General features: G+C 37.4%; 1 protein-coding gene across 7 annotated transcripts in view; it reads left to right on the top strand.

The window, feature by feature from the left end:
• The window catches only part of arhgef10la (Rho guanine nucleotide exchange factor 10 like a), a 110,910-nt gene extending 96,868 nt beyond the window's left edge, over positions 1–14,042 (top strand). For all 7 annotated transcript variants that reach the window (XM_089125165.1, XM_089125167.1, XM_089125164.1 and 4 more), the window contains 3 exons: positions 4,943–5,114; positions 10,035–10,157; positions 11,277–14,042. In XM_089125165.1, coding sequence (XP_088981291.1) covers positions 4,943–5,114; positions 10,035–10,157; positions 11,277–11,812 — 831 coding nt within the window. In that variant the 3' untranslated portion in view covers positions 11,813–14,042. The remainder of the gene's footprint in view (positions 1–4,942; positions 5,115–10,034; positions 10,158–11,276) is intronic.
• Positions 14,043–14,604: the final 562 nt, after the last annotated feature.

The raw sequence follows: 14,604 nt of genomic DNA, 5'->3' as shown, positions 1-14,604 counted from the left end.
GCAGAGCGCAGATGAAGTTTGACGGATGTAGCAACAGTAACTAAGGGGGGCGGGGCTTAACCAAAGGTGAATTGTGGCGGATCAAGTAACACTTTACTTGAAGGGGTGTAGACTGACATGACAACCATGACAGGACATGTCATGAATATGAGGGAGGTTTTACGCATGTCTATGACAACTGTCATTGAGCGTCATTCGTTCAATTATGAAATTTTTAATGCAAATATGACATTTTTGCCTTTGTTATGACACCTTGACTAATACATCATAACCTGTCAGTGTCTTTGTCATGACATCTTGACATTACCAAGACAACACAACCTGTCATAAATATGTCATAAACATGACGTAGCAGAATTATCAAACTTAAGAAACCACTTAGCTTTATTTTGATCAATTTAAAGCATCCTTGCTGAATAAAATGATTGACTAATAAAAATCTATACTGACCCCAATCTCTAAAAGTAGTTAGGATTATTGTTCTAGTGTCTTGCCTCTAAAGAAATAGTCCAAGCAATATAAAACAAAAACATAGAGAGAGAGAGCAAAGGCAAGCACTGCCGACAAGTCAATTAAAAATGAAAACACATCAAAGGCAGTTTCAGTCTTCTCCCTTGCTCTCAAACTAAAGAAGCTCCCTTTGGCAAGGGCACGCAAACAGGTGCTAATCCCTGTCCGCTTGTGTGCAGAGGAGAGAATGGTATCTCGCACCCACCTCACCCCCTTCAACTAATCTGCCTCAACCCCAGACTGGAGAACTAGCTGTTTGTAAGAGCTCTCAGGGCTCCTCGGTAGCACCACAGACCTCAGGGGGCTGCGTGCAAACCCTCGATAAGGAGCGCAGCTCCCTCATGCCTCATTAGAGGATCAGGCATGAAATGGCTCCTCTTTCCCTGTGGACTTTTAAAAGGTGTTTGGGAGGGGGTGTATTGTTTTCGGAGACAGTGGCTCCGCTGTGAATCACTTTGAAATCAAAGAAACTGGATCCTGAGTCATTGAAACCTTCTTGATGTGTGGCCCTTGAACCCACTGGTCGGATGGTGAGTTTGATGGCGCAATAAATCGACGCATTGCAGGAAAAGATAAAAGGTGTTCGTTTGCATTGGAAGTTGCTTTTGTGTTTCGTAGAACTGATAGACTGTAGACTTAGACTGTTCTTTTATAGCAATTGCTGTCCATTTAGATTAAAATGGTAAGCAGAAATGCAGATTGCAAGCAAAATCAAAGTGAAGAAGGTCGCAAGACCAAAAGCTTGCTATTAAATTGATCTTGCACAGTGTTTGAGTGTGCGGCTGCTGTTGTTTTATAATTTAGTAAAATCAATGTAAAAATTATGCATAAAGCCACTAGTGAAAATGCAGTTTCTAATCAAATAAATTAAGATGTTCTTTTGGAAAGAGAACCATTGGATCCCCATAAAGGGCCCAGGTCTGGCCCTGGTTTTATCTGGTGTCCCTTGAATCAGCCACTGAATGAAAGACCATTGGGTGTTACATTTATATTATATAAAAAAAAAAAAAAAAGATGATTGTGAAATATATACAAAAATAGCTCCTAAGCCATACTATAGCCTGAACTCAAATAGCATAAAGTGATTTTTACATAAAATGTTGCTATTTTAGGGTAAAACTGGCCTCAATCTTAAAGAGTAAAATGCAGGTTACATTTTAGTGAAAGAGTCAGCGCATGAGAATAAAAGCAAAACAGCAAGCAAAGAAGTCAAAACGGTAAAGATAGAAGGCTGTTCTTATGTTACGTCATCTCACTTGTGTTTCTTGGCGAATATTGCAATATTAACATGAGCGTAAATATTCAAAACGTTAAGCACGCTCTGCTTTGTTTACGGTATGTGTATCTGCAGCCGGCAGCGTCAAAAAGGAAAAAAAGTTTTCCTTTTTGAATGACGAATATAGACTAATATATCTGAAATAGACAGTTGGCTCATCAGAGGCTGAAATGACATTTCACTATCTTTAACTAAGGATTTAGAGAGTTAGATTATAGTCTAAAATGAATATTTCATTTATACCAGTCTGTATTTCAGAGTAGTAGGAGGTGGTTATACCAGTGGCCCTTTGGGGCATCAACAGCGAGCTGAGTAAAATGTTAATAAAGAACTCTTTTAAACATGTAGGTCCTCTGGTCAAATGATTTCTGGAGTTACTTCAGTCAAAAGTGTCTTTTCAAATGTAAAGATCACAGTTTATGGATATCTTATTCCTTTATAAAGCTGCAGAATCATCATACAGTAGTTGAGAATTGAGCCCTTCAGGCTCCCAGAGACCAATTTACAGAACTAAACACTTCGGGCAGCTCGAACTGCATTACTGAACAGATCTGCGTTGTCTGAACATGTCATAGTCTATTTGTAGTTTTGCATTATATTATTTACTTGGCTCCCATTCAGTTTGTTTTGAGATTGATATTATGTCCACTGTGTAGGGGAGTTTTGTCTGTAGCCGTTCATTCGACTGGATGCAACAATTCAATTAATCCTTTGGCAAAATGATCACAGGACAAATAGTAAACTGGTGGGGGCATATTATTGTGGTTTCAGGTTTTAACATTCTCAACAGATTCAGAGATAAAGTAACATTTCTCTTCAACCTTGTTCAACCTTGAGCTTTTTTACACAACTGGAGAGAAGGAAAATACAAAAGACGTCAGTGAAGAGAGCTAAATCAGTCGCTCAGAGGAAGAGAGTGTAACCAACCCATGGGTTTCTAATGTTGTTACCCTTTAGGTTGTTTTATATAATAAATGCTGAAATCAGTGATGCAATAGTTTGCACTGACAGTAAACAAAAGCATTATGTTTCCATCTTTCACTTGATTTTCTTTCTTCTATTTGGGAAACAAAATGAATGCAACATTTTGAAATGATCAATGCTAAAATGAACATTTCAAATATTTGAGGAATATTTCACATTTCATGATTTTGTCCATACAATGAATGCCATTTGGATCCAAAACAACACTTCACTGACTATTTTTCAGATTATCTTTTGTTCCACATAAGAAAGCAAGTCATACAGGTTTAAAAACTGTAATGAGTGAGCTTCGTGGGAGAAATCCCTTTAATAGTAAATTTTTTCTCCGCTGAATTACATATTTAACTCAGATGATACAGTTACAGAAGTGAACTGGTCTTGACCAGAAAGGAACTCCCACATTAACCTCTCAATGAAGTATCTTTTTCTCACCTGGAGATCTTTTGATGGAGGGTGGGTGACCACCAGCGTCTTGGGTTTTGGCTTTAATGGAGCTATGTGGTGTTTTGCAGGGATCAGTGCAGGAACACAACCAGGGAAAAGAGAAATGTGAAGATTTGAATGCCCTTATCCACCTCAGTGGCTGCGTTTGAGATCTATTTTCATTCGTTTTGCGTGTCTGGTAATACAGAACACCATAAATCAGCTCTGAACTATTTTTTGAACAGAAAGTTTGGACTTTCTGCAGGCACACTCTGTACTCAGGAGAATAAAACAGCCTTAAATTGCTCGTCATATTTGGATCTTTCAGGATGTAGAAAATAGCCGCGTTTCCATTACAGATTTGGGCAAAAGTTTTGCAATATTTTCTAAATGTTGATAAAAATCTATTGCGAAATGATGGATTTTCTATTAACCAATGTTATGTGACTAAAACGTTTTTTTTTTTCCTCTCGTGATAAGCCTTTCCAAAATCATGGCGACAGATGTTGGTAGGATTATGTATATCTCAGCCACCGCACTAGTCATTATTTTTAGTCATTATTCTTAATAATGGAGACTTAGGCTTGTTATCCAAGCAGTAATGGCAAGAAAATCCCTTCGGTCACATACTGTATGAGGTATTTCTAGTGTTTCTCCCTCCTATCTGCTTCAAGGTCTTGATGAATTGTGGCATTCCTTTGTTGTTTAGTATCCAGTCTTCCCGTAATACGTCATCTTTCAAGAATGATCGACTTGTACGTACGCCAGGGCACCTGTAAATGGAAAAAAAAAAAATCTGTTTGCAGTTTTGTTAAATATTCCTTTTTCGAATTGCCTGAAAACATTTTTTTGCTATATATGCGTTTTTTGCTAAATTGACGTGTTTCCATTGGGCGTATTTTCAATGCACAATTTCTATAAGCACATTTTGAAGGGTAATGGAAATGCAGCTATTGACCTGCACCATATCTGAGCATGATCTTATTAAATACAGGGGAAAATATGAACATGTCCTCCAACTCTAAACATTTCATATATGCTAAAATGTCTTCAAAAGCAAGATTTTCACTCTCTCATGCCACCTTGAGTGGCTGAATGCTCAGTGTTCTGATTTTCAAAGTGTTGAGTGTGAAGGAGTCCTTGCAGATGTACTGCATTGAGAATAAAAGGGGATACTAAAAATGAGATGCATTTGCAACAGCCCCTTTGTCATTAGATTTCAATTTTCTGTTTGTGAGGTAATGGAGAAGTGAAAGCAAATGTGAGGAAAAAGGAGATGGAGTTTTTTAACTGCTTGTTTTTGTCATGCCTTATTGAGTTCTGTACCAAACTGTGTTCCAATCTTTTCTGCTTGTTGATTCTCATTGGTCGTGGGTACTCCAGTCCACATTTTAACACATTAGTAAAGCTATGTGACTACAGTCTGAAATGAATTACCATTATCATGAGGGAAATATTAATGTCATTGTTCTACTTCCCAGTTAAGGACGTAGATCAAACATCTCAACTGCAACCTAGATTAGGACCTCTGAAGAAAGAAACTCATACAGGTTTAGAATGACAGAGTTTCAATTTGGGTTGAACCATGCCTTTAATATTGTTTTCTTGTTTCCTCTCAATAGTGTAGCGGAGACTATACAAGTTTGATGGGAGAAATGTGGCATGCTGTTCCACTTGACCTGTATCGATATGAAGTTAGTTAATTCCAGTCTCTCTTTTGTAGTCTCATTGTCCTTCGTTCTTTCGTAGAGATTTGAGGTCCATCAGGACCCGATGGTGAGCGTGTCCCACATGGTACGAGCCGGAGGGGGTGTATGGATGGCCTTTTCAGAAGGTTCCTCTATACGCTTGTTCCATACGGAAACCCTGGAACACTTGCAGGAGATCAACATTTCCACACCATCGTCATTTTACAACCCCAGTGAGTATCTCTCCTTTGACCCTGTGAATCTCCATTCCTTTGAATATAGACATTTTTTGTATGCCTTCACATGCTTGATCCGTGCTTGTTTCCATCTTTTCTTTGAACCGCTCTTCTTGTGATAAAAAGGGTAATAATGGAGAAGTTCTTTTTGGAATGGTTCCTGTAGGCTGGCTCTCCAGGGATTGACCGTGAATAAGTAGCTAACTTAAGACCCCACAGAGCAGTAATGGAGCTGTGGGGTTACAGGCTGGAAAAGTCACAATGGCGCAGACAAAGCTTTCCATTTGAAATGTTGCCATGGCAACGCTCTTCTCATGACATCAGCAGCCATGGCATGTTGGTAACGTGCCAGCGTTTTGCCATTGTGCCTTTTCTTTGTGCAGCTGGCCTTTAAATTCTTCTACATTCACTTTTTTTTTTTACCTCTGAATACTCACCTTTAGCTGTCTTAATCTCCCTTGGATCCACTTAAAGGGATAGTTCACTTTGAAAGTAATTTTTGATATGTTTTAGCTTATCTCAAGGGCATCCAAGATGTAGGTGTCTTTGTTTCCACAGTATTTTCAATTTTGACATTTTTCAGTCAAACCGTTCTTGTCTATCAGTCATACACTGGAGGCTAAGGGGGTCCACCAAAAAGCATGCACAGAGAAGTCAAAATTAAACAAGATTTAATGACTCGTAAATGTAAGTACACATTGATGGCCTAAGACACGAAACGAGCGGTTTGTGTGAGAAAACGAACAGTATTTATATTGTTTTACCTCGTGTAATCACAGTGACGTCCAAGTGATCTGAATCAGTTGTGCAATGTCCAACTGAACCGAACTGAATCAGTTCAATGTTACGCCGGAAGTGATCGCTTGCGTGTGACGTCACTCAATATTTACACGGAGATTTCGGAAGTTTTACCTTTTGCTAAACATATTTAGATATACCGAAATTGTCTTCCATTGCGGTTTCCCGTATATCTAAATATGTTCAGTGAAAGGTAAAACTTCCAAAAAAAACTTCCGAAAAAAGAGTGACGTAGACGCGCAAGCGATCACTTCCGGCGCATGCGCAGACCGAAGCGTCCGTGCCGTCAGATCATTTTGTCATGGCTATGATTACAAGAGGTAAAAACGATATAAATACTGTTCGTTTTCTCACACAAACCGCTCGTTTCGTGTCTTAGGCCATCAGTGTGTACTTACATTTACGAGTCATTCAATCATGTTTAATTTTGACTTCTCTGTGCATGCTTTTTGGTGGACCCCCTTAGCCTCCAGTGTATGACTGATAGACAACAACGGTTTGACTGAAAAAATGTCAAAATTGAAAATACTGTGGAAACAAAGACACCTACATCTTGGATGCCCTTGAGGTAAGCTAAAACATATGAAAAATTAATTTCAAAGTGAACTATCCCTTTAAATCTTAAAATGACCAAATTCTTTTTACTTCATCCCTCCTTCACTGTTAGATGAGATGTATACAAGGCAAAGCCTTCTGTGAAGATTCATAAGCAAGGGCACCAAAAAGTGTAGTTTATAAATATTGTTTACATATACAAACTGTCGCTTCAATTCAATTCCGCGCCACACATCAGGCTATATAAAGAGAAAATCTGCAGCATCGCTCCAGTAGCTCGCAGAATCCTCCGGAGCAGAATAACTCCTTTCAGACGGTCTAATAATGTTTGATTTCACTTGAATGCGATCGTCCGCGTTTAGCCACGATTCTCCGGTTGTCACAGACAAGTGGAATACAAAGAAGGAGAACAAATAAAACCAAAGTGGTGTTGCAGACTTGAGGAACTGGCCAGAGAATAGGGTTTTGTTTTTTTCACAAAAAGATATATCTCTGGTTTTTTCGTCAAAGACTGAGAACATCAAACCTTCAGATCAAAGTTACTGCTGTATTTCAGAAGACACGTGAAGGAGAAATGGCGGTTATTGTGGCGAAGATGTCTGCGAAGGTCCTGCAACCCCGAGGCTGTTGTCAAACCTGCGCAGCTAGCTGTGTTTAAATATGTAGTTCATGTTAGGTGAGGTAGGCCTAATGCTATGATTATGTGTTATATCGGGGGGTTTACAGTCCACGGAGCACAAAAGTGAAAATAAGCTTTGGCAGAAGCTTTCTTCCCCTTTTTTACCCTGGGCCCACAGAACATCCCATCGTTTTCCCTGAATATGCTAATCCGCAAGCATCACACATAGGAGGACTGATAGAGTTATTACAGATCAATGGTCTGCTAATCCCACAGGTTTGCTCGTAAGTGATGGCTGATGAATTAATTATTGTCTTAAAGTCACCGATTATTCTGCAGTTTCTCCTCAGCTAGAAAATGGATAAGCAAGCCAGACATCTCTTTAACACACTGAGGCTGAATCCTTCCTCTTTAATAATAGCTGGAAAAGTCAGATCCTTGGGGAAAATTCATATTATACAGAAGAGAATCTTTAACAAAAATGTAATAAATAAAATAAAATAATACATTTACAACTCAAACTAATTTTATATTAAAATTAATACTGAAGTTAGTTATTTTGTAAATTATTTTGATAATAAATCATTTATATATTTAACATGCATCTTTTATTACCTCATATTAATTGAAAGTCAACATGAAATAATGAAATCAAATGCATTGAAAAGAAATTGAAAAATGAGTTTGACAGTTATCAAAAACTCACACTTTCCCTTACATATATTCAGATGACAACAAGGTTCAACTTGCTAACATTAGTTAATGCATTCTGTGTCATGAACTAACAATAATTTACATTCAATTAATTCATTTTTACAGCATTTATCAATCTAGGTTAATTTATTTATCAATATACTATTGTTAATTCATCTTAATACAATAATATTACTTTACAAAAAAAAAATAAAAAAAAAAATAACTGGAAGCGGATGAGACCGGAAACCAGACCACAAATGGCCACATCTGCTCTTACATGAAAAATAAAGTGGATAGCTATCTGTGAATGTAAAAGGTCTGTAAAGTTTCAAAGATCAAAGTGCACAATAAATGTTATTGCCCCCCCCCCCCCCAAAAAAAAAAAAAACTTTACAAAACTTGGAAAATTGAACATATTTGAATATATATACATATATAGAAATGTACATTAATCAAGATGAATCAAATAAATGCTGAGAATGTATTCTTGATTGTTAATCAACTTATTAACTTAAAATCTCGATCATTGTGATGCAGAAAAAGTTATAGGACGCATAATGCATCAACTACAAGGACATCTAATAAAATATGCAATATGCATTTTTTTTCCCACACCTCAGCATCTTATGTTTTCAGCATTCATGAATTCAAATGCATTACTGTAGAACTGCAGATTTATTTGACAATATATTATCAAGTTGATCCCTCTTGCACAGAAACAGAATGCATAATAGGCGAATGTTCTGCAGAACTGGACAGCTGACATTTCTAAGAATGAGCTCTTCCTAATGCAATCCATTCGCTAATGTTTTTTCATGACCTTCAGTGATTTCCTGGTGACTAACTACCGTACTGAAAATGCTTCATTTACACATTAGCCAAAGAGTTCTATGGCAAACTACAGACAGCGTGCTGTGAAAATTAATCAATTAGCCACTTGCTGTTCATTCATGCAAAGCGAGCCACTGTCTACACTTGCTGAAGACTCTGCTGTGCTATTCTTCTTTGATTTAATTATACTGTGGTTGCTTTTGGGTTTCTGAAGTCCCAAGGTCAGGGATTTTTGGTATTGTTAATAATGTCGGTAAAATGTTTCATGTTGCTTTTTGTCTAAACAACAGCAATCTAAATGTTGTCACACCTGCACACTGCTATAATTGGCCAGTTCAATAAACCCGACGAGAGAGCAAAACGTTTTTTTTTTCTGGGTCTCCACAGAAACAATGATTCTTCCTTTAAAGCAGAGAAGTGTTTTTTTTTTTTTTTTGGTGTTTTTTTTTATTTGTATCGTGATTTTCACAATGCATATAATTTCAAAACAGCTTTACAGAAAAAATGCATGTTTCTACATTGCAAGTTAAAGTAATATGTTGTCAGAGATGACTGTTAAAGTGTATAGTTGTACAGTTCTAAGATAATACAAATCATGCAGTTAGCTAACATTATGTATTCATTTAGGCAGAAACAAATGTCTCATTAAAGGTGTGGTGTGTGATTTTTAGCAATATCTAGCAGTCCGGTTGTGAGCTTGCACTAAGGGAGCTTCACCCTTCCCTTTCTAAGAAGAAACAGTGGCTGAAACGGGACAAAAATATTATCGATATTATTATCAAACATATTAACGATATTATCGTAATCTGAGACAGCAGAGAATAGCCAGAGTAAGCCAAAAATATGTAACATTGTATTCTATATATTTATATATAACTATATATTTTTTTTCTAACAGGGTAGTAAAAGTTTAGCTTGCTAAATATGAGCCGTTACTGTGGCTGAGCTGGTTAAAGCGTATAAGCCTTGTTTAAACTCGACGTGTCCGCATCGACATGATAGTAACAGCGAGCGCCTCCGCATCCCTTAGACACCATTTAATACACACAATAGGCTTTTTTTTCTCTGATTTTGAAAACTCTTTGCGATCGCCTTAAAATGCTTCCAAGATCGACTTGGTTGGTGATTCCTGTAACATACTGTTTCACGGTCAATGATAGATAATCATGTGCATTTGATCTGATATAACTAGATTACAAGATTATGATGTGCATTATATGAATGCTTGGCTAAAGAAACGTCTTTATCAGGAAGGCTATACCAGAGTGTAGGAGCCAAATGCGAAAATGTTTAAAATTTTTTTTAGCATAGTTTGTTCTTTTCTCTAAAAATAGTATCATTCTACATAGATATAAATAAGTCATGATGGTGATTTTTTTTTTTTGTCATCTTCTTTTTTTTTTCTTTTTCCTCTGAAGGTCAAAGAAGCATGAGAGTTACCAGCCTGCTGATTTGCCAGGGGCTGCTATGGGTGGGAACTGCCCAGGGCATTATCATCACCTTGCCTGTGCCCAAGCTGGAGGGCATCCCCAAAATAACAGGTACACAGATGGGGGCTCTTCATAAAACATAACTTGCTTTTAGTTATTTTGGAAAGTCTCCTTTGTGGTGACAGGACAATTGCATAATGATTGAAATAGTTTACCCTTTGTTAAAAGAATAGTTAAACCCAAAATTATTTACTCAACACCATGTCATTCCAAACCTGTGTGGATTTCCTGTGGAATACAAAAATATAATTTTGTCTTTACAAAGTCTTTTCCGTATGTCAGTTCATTGCAAAGCTTTTAGGAGCGAATATTTAATATGCAATCTGACATGACACACACATAAGTGTTAGGCAGGAAGATTACCATGAATAAATTAGATTTGGGTCAATAAGATTTTATGTAATGTTTTTGGAAGAAGTCTCTTGTGCTCGTCAAAGCTGCATTTATTTGATCAAAAATACAGCAAAACAGTGTGGTGAAATATTATTTCTGTTTAAAATACCCGTTTTCTATTTTATTACAAAATGTACATTTTTCGTGTGATAATTTCCGTATCATTACTCTAGGTTCAGTGTCACCTGATCCTTTAGAAATCATTCTAATTTGCTGCTCAAGAAACATTTATTTTTATTGACAAATGTGTGCTGTTTAATAGTTGTACTGCTTATTTTTTTTTATTTTTTTTTAAGATTTATTGATGAATAGAAAGTTCAAAAGAACAGTATTTATTTTAAATGTTTTGTTTTATTTTAATTTTTTTTATCAATTTAATATAGCTGAATATTTATTTGTGTGTGTGTGTGTAATTTAAAAGTCAATGGACTACCTTTATGATTTTTTTTTAATTATTTTTGGAGCAAGACATCTTGGGCATCACCACAATGAATTTTCTTTGTATGAAAAAAAAAAAAAAAAAAAATCTTCAAAATTGTATCTTTTGTATTCCGCAGAAGAAGAAAAAAAAGCTATCTAGGTGATGGGAACAAGCAAAGAGTAGTATAATGACCAATTTTCTGAACTATTCCTTTGTCAAAGTCCTTTCTGTATGCAATATGCATTTAAATGTGTAAATAATAGAAATCAAATTTTAAGGTTTTTCTTGCCCTCTGGCATTGCTGCTTTTTCACTGATTAAAGCCGTGTGAGCTCTGTGTGTTTTACTGTGACACAGGTAAGGGGATGATATCTCTCAATGCACACTGTGGGCCTGTGGATTTCTTAGTTGCCCTTTCCAGCACTTTATCTCCTGATCTTCTGAAGCGGGATTCTATGGTGGAAGGGCATGATTCGGCCTGTGGGGTGGAGGATCGGAGTGACTCGTCGTCTCAGGAATCTCTCCAGCAGCCCAATGTTTCCGGCCATGTGGAGGGCAAAGGGAAGGGGCGGGGCTTGTTGCTACAGTACCGCCTCCGCTCAACCTCAGGGTTGCCTGGGCGACCGTTAACCGCACGAGGGGACGAAGCCTCAGACTCGTCTTTAGAATCTCTGGAACACAGCATGGAAGATGGCTCTATTTACGAACTCAGCGACGATCCAGACATGTGGGTCAGGGGTCAGCCCTGCAAGAGGGAAGGGGTGAGGAGGGACAGGGTAACCTCGGTGGCGGTCATCTCAGGCGGGAAGGGCTTCCGTCGACTGAAAGAGGGTTCGATGGCGGCCACCACAGAAAGCATGCTTATGATCTGGCAGCTTCCTCTCGCTGTTTAAACTGAAATTATGTTTAAGGAATAGTGAAATTTAAATGTTGTCATCATTTACTCGCCCTCATGTCATTCTACACCTGCATGTTTTATTGTACTGAGATGTACTGGAGACTCCTTTAAATGCAATTACTACAAATGGAAACAGAACTGGAAGACGTTGTCCGACACCACTTCACAGACGCTGAGTGAAAGGAGAATTTTAGAATGGTAGGACTCTCATTTATATCACACTTTATTCAGCTCTTTCTAACAGTCCTTTCAGTTTAGCTTTACAATCCGATCAAGCGTTTACATGTCCTCTCGATCGGATTAGAAAAGGAAGAAACTACCCCTTTTAATCGGATCAAAATTTCTTTTCGGATTGAGCTCAGTCGGATCGGCTTTTCAGTCCGTTTGAGCCGTCAATCCGATTACTAATGAATTATTTGGTTGCATGTAAACGTAGCCAGTGAGATTTTGTGAACTGGCTCATCTGATTCATTTAAAGAATTCTGACTCAAAAGAAGAGTGGTTTACAAATCAGACATCACTAGGGATGGATGCCAAGATTTATGGTGAAGAATGGTGTAAGTTTTGATCTGTTTCTTCACACAAAGCTCCATTTTTGTGTGTTTTATTGGCATTTTGGAGCCTTCCAGTTTAACACAGTCTCATCCCAAGACGTTATATAACTGACGTCTTGGGACGTCTTTTGACCATACGTCAACATCCGCCTTTTAACGTCAGTTACATGACAATCCCGGGACGTCATACAACTGACGCTTTACCTTTAACGTCAGTTAGGTGACGGGGTAGGTTTAGGTCTGGGGTAGCGTTAGGATCCGATAACGTCATCTAACCAACGTTAAAGGGTACCCTAAAACGGCGGATGTTGACGTATGGTCAAAAGACGTTATATGACGTCTTGGGATGAGATCATTCATTTTTATAAAACTGAAAAATGGTAACCAGGATAGTCGGAGTGAACAAAGTAATTTGAGTTTGGAAAGACATGAGGATGAGTAAATGAAATATTTTTTTTTCACTGGGCATGTGTGGTTCAAAATGCGAGGCTTGCAACTCTACTGTTCACTATTCTAGAGAAAGAATCTCTCCTATATTAATTGGTCTTGTGATTTTGTGAAATCTAGGTCCTGTGATGAAAAATATTGCATGACTCAAAGGCGCGTGATAAATTGTTAGTTAATTTCGTCTCTGTCAATACATTGGACGTGTTTTACTCACTGGTAGATAATGCTGATCCATGTATTAAATTTCATTCCACCATAATCATGGCATAAACTATTCAGACAGAACATTTCCTTGAGGGCCTCAGTCTGGTCGACCTTTAGTGAATCATTTTGTTCTTTGGAGTTAACCACACCACAGAGCTGCTTGGGTATTTTATTCCCCCGCATCTGAAGAAGTCGTATCAGTGGAAAGAAAGAAGAAAAGTGAAATGGTTTTCTATGCTTTTGCGGGTCATTCAGAGAATACTTTCACCCTTTGACTATTGATAATGTGAACGCATGATTCTCAGTTGAAAGTCAAGCCTAAGCAGGTCAGTGTTAAAAGATTGTGAAATGGGTTTCAAAACACTTGACTGCCTACATTTATTTTTTTCTTCTTCTTATAGACAAAACCTGAAAACATTTTCACCATATGGCAGTCATTACGAAACTTCTGCTTAAATCACCATTGCTTAACAAGCAAGTTCATTAGCAGCTGGTGGTAGAAAGATACAAGCACCACTAATTGCAGGAAAGTTGTGGATCTTGTGAAGCTTTTGATGTTTATTTGATCTTGTTGAAGGGCATTCAATGCTGATATTTTATGTAATATTGCAGTTCCATCTGCAAGCTACAGTTGGTTCTGGTCATTCTTTGTTCTTGTTTAATCCACATTTAAGACAAGCAATAGTGTTCCATTGGGAATTGGGAAGATGCACAACATACTATGATAAAGGGAATTGACTGATGTTGTTTTTGGTACAAATGAACAAGCAGATGAATAATAAATGTATTAATGAATAAAACTCTTAAAACACTTGTACGTCAAACACCAACTTGGCCAGAATTAGAGCCCAACTGAACCAGCATAGACCACCTTGTTTTAAGCTGTTTTGACAGCAAACTCCACTAGTATTCTTCAGAAATAGCTACTGAATAATATAGTTAAGTGATTTATATTTCAACCCCGCACTACTTTGTCATCATGCATTTTTCATACCATGCAACATTATAAATGTACGAAATGTACACAGGATTATTAGGAACACCATACTAATACTGTGTTTGACCCCCTTTCGCCTGTACCGCTACAACAGTCATTCATTGTTTGGATATTAAACGTGTAAGGTAAAGTAAGTTAAATTTAACATGAATAAAACAAATTGTCCATCCAAATGAAGTAACCACTTGAAGTTGTGTCCCAAATGCACTGAATATTTAGGATTTTCTAATACTAAAAAAATGTAGACTTATATGTTTGTCAATTCACTGTTACTGAAATTAAAATGTGTTAAAATTGACCTCTGCGTTTGATTCTTGTAAACAGCCGAAGTGTTATCCGTGGACATATTAGCTTGAAGTAAATGTTTGAAACCCTGAATATTCTAATATTCTGAATAAATGTAGGCTATGTGTGACGGGGTGGTGACAAACGCAAACCATTGCTGCTGCCAGAACATCTTAGATTTGAAAACAGAGTTCAGCACCCCTGCGCCCAGCAGAGTTACAGAAGTTTTTAATGGGGTTTCTTCTGGATTTGAATTATTCATAATGTCCTAATTTGCAAACTGCCTTACTAAGAGTATTA

This window comes from Pimephales promelas, chromosome 21 (assembly GCF_988280905.1).
Source record: "Pimephales promelas chromosome 21, fPimPro1.hap1.1, whole genome shotgun sequence".
NCBI classification, from domain to species: Eukaryota; Metazoa; Chordata; class Actinopteri; order Cypriniformes; family Leuciscidae; genus Pimephales; species Pimephales promelas.
The sequence above is the reverse complement of the archived record's forward strand: the minus strand, read 5'-3'. Positions and strand labels throughout refer to the sequence as shown.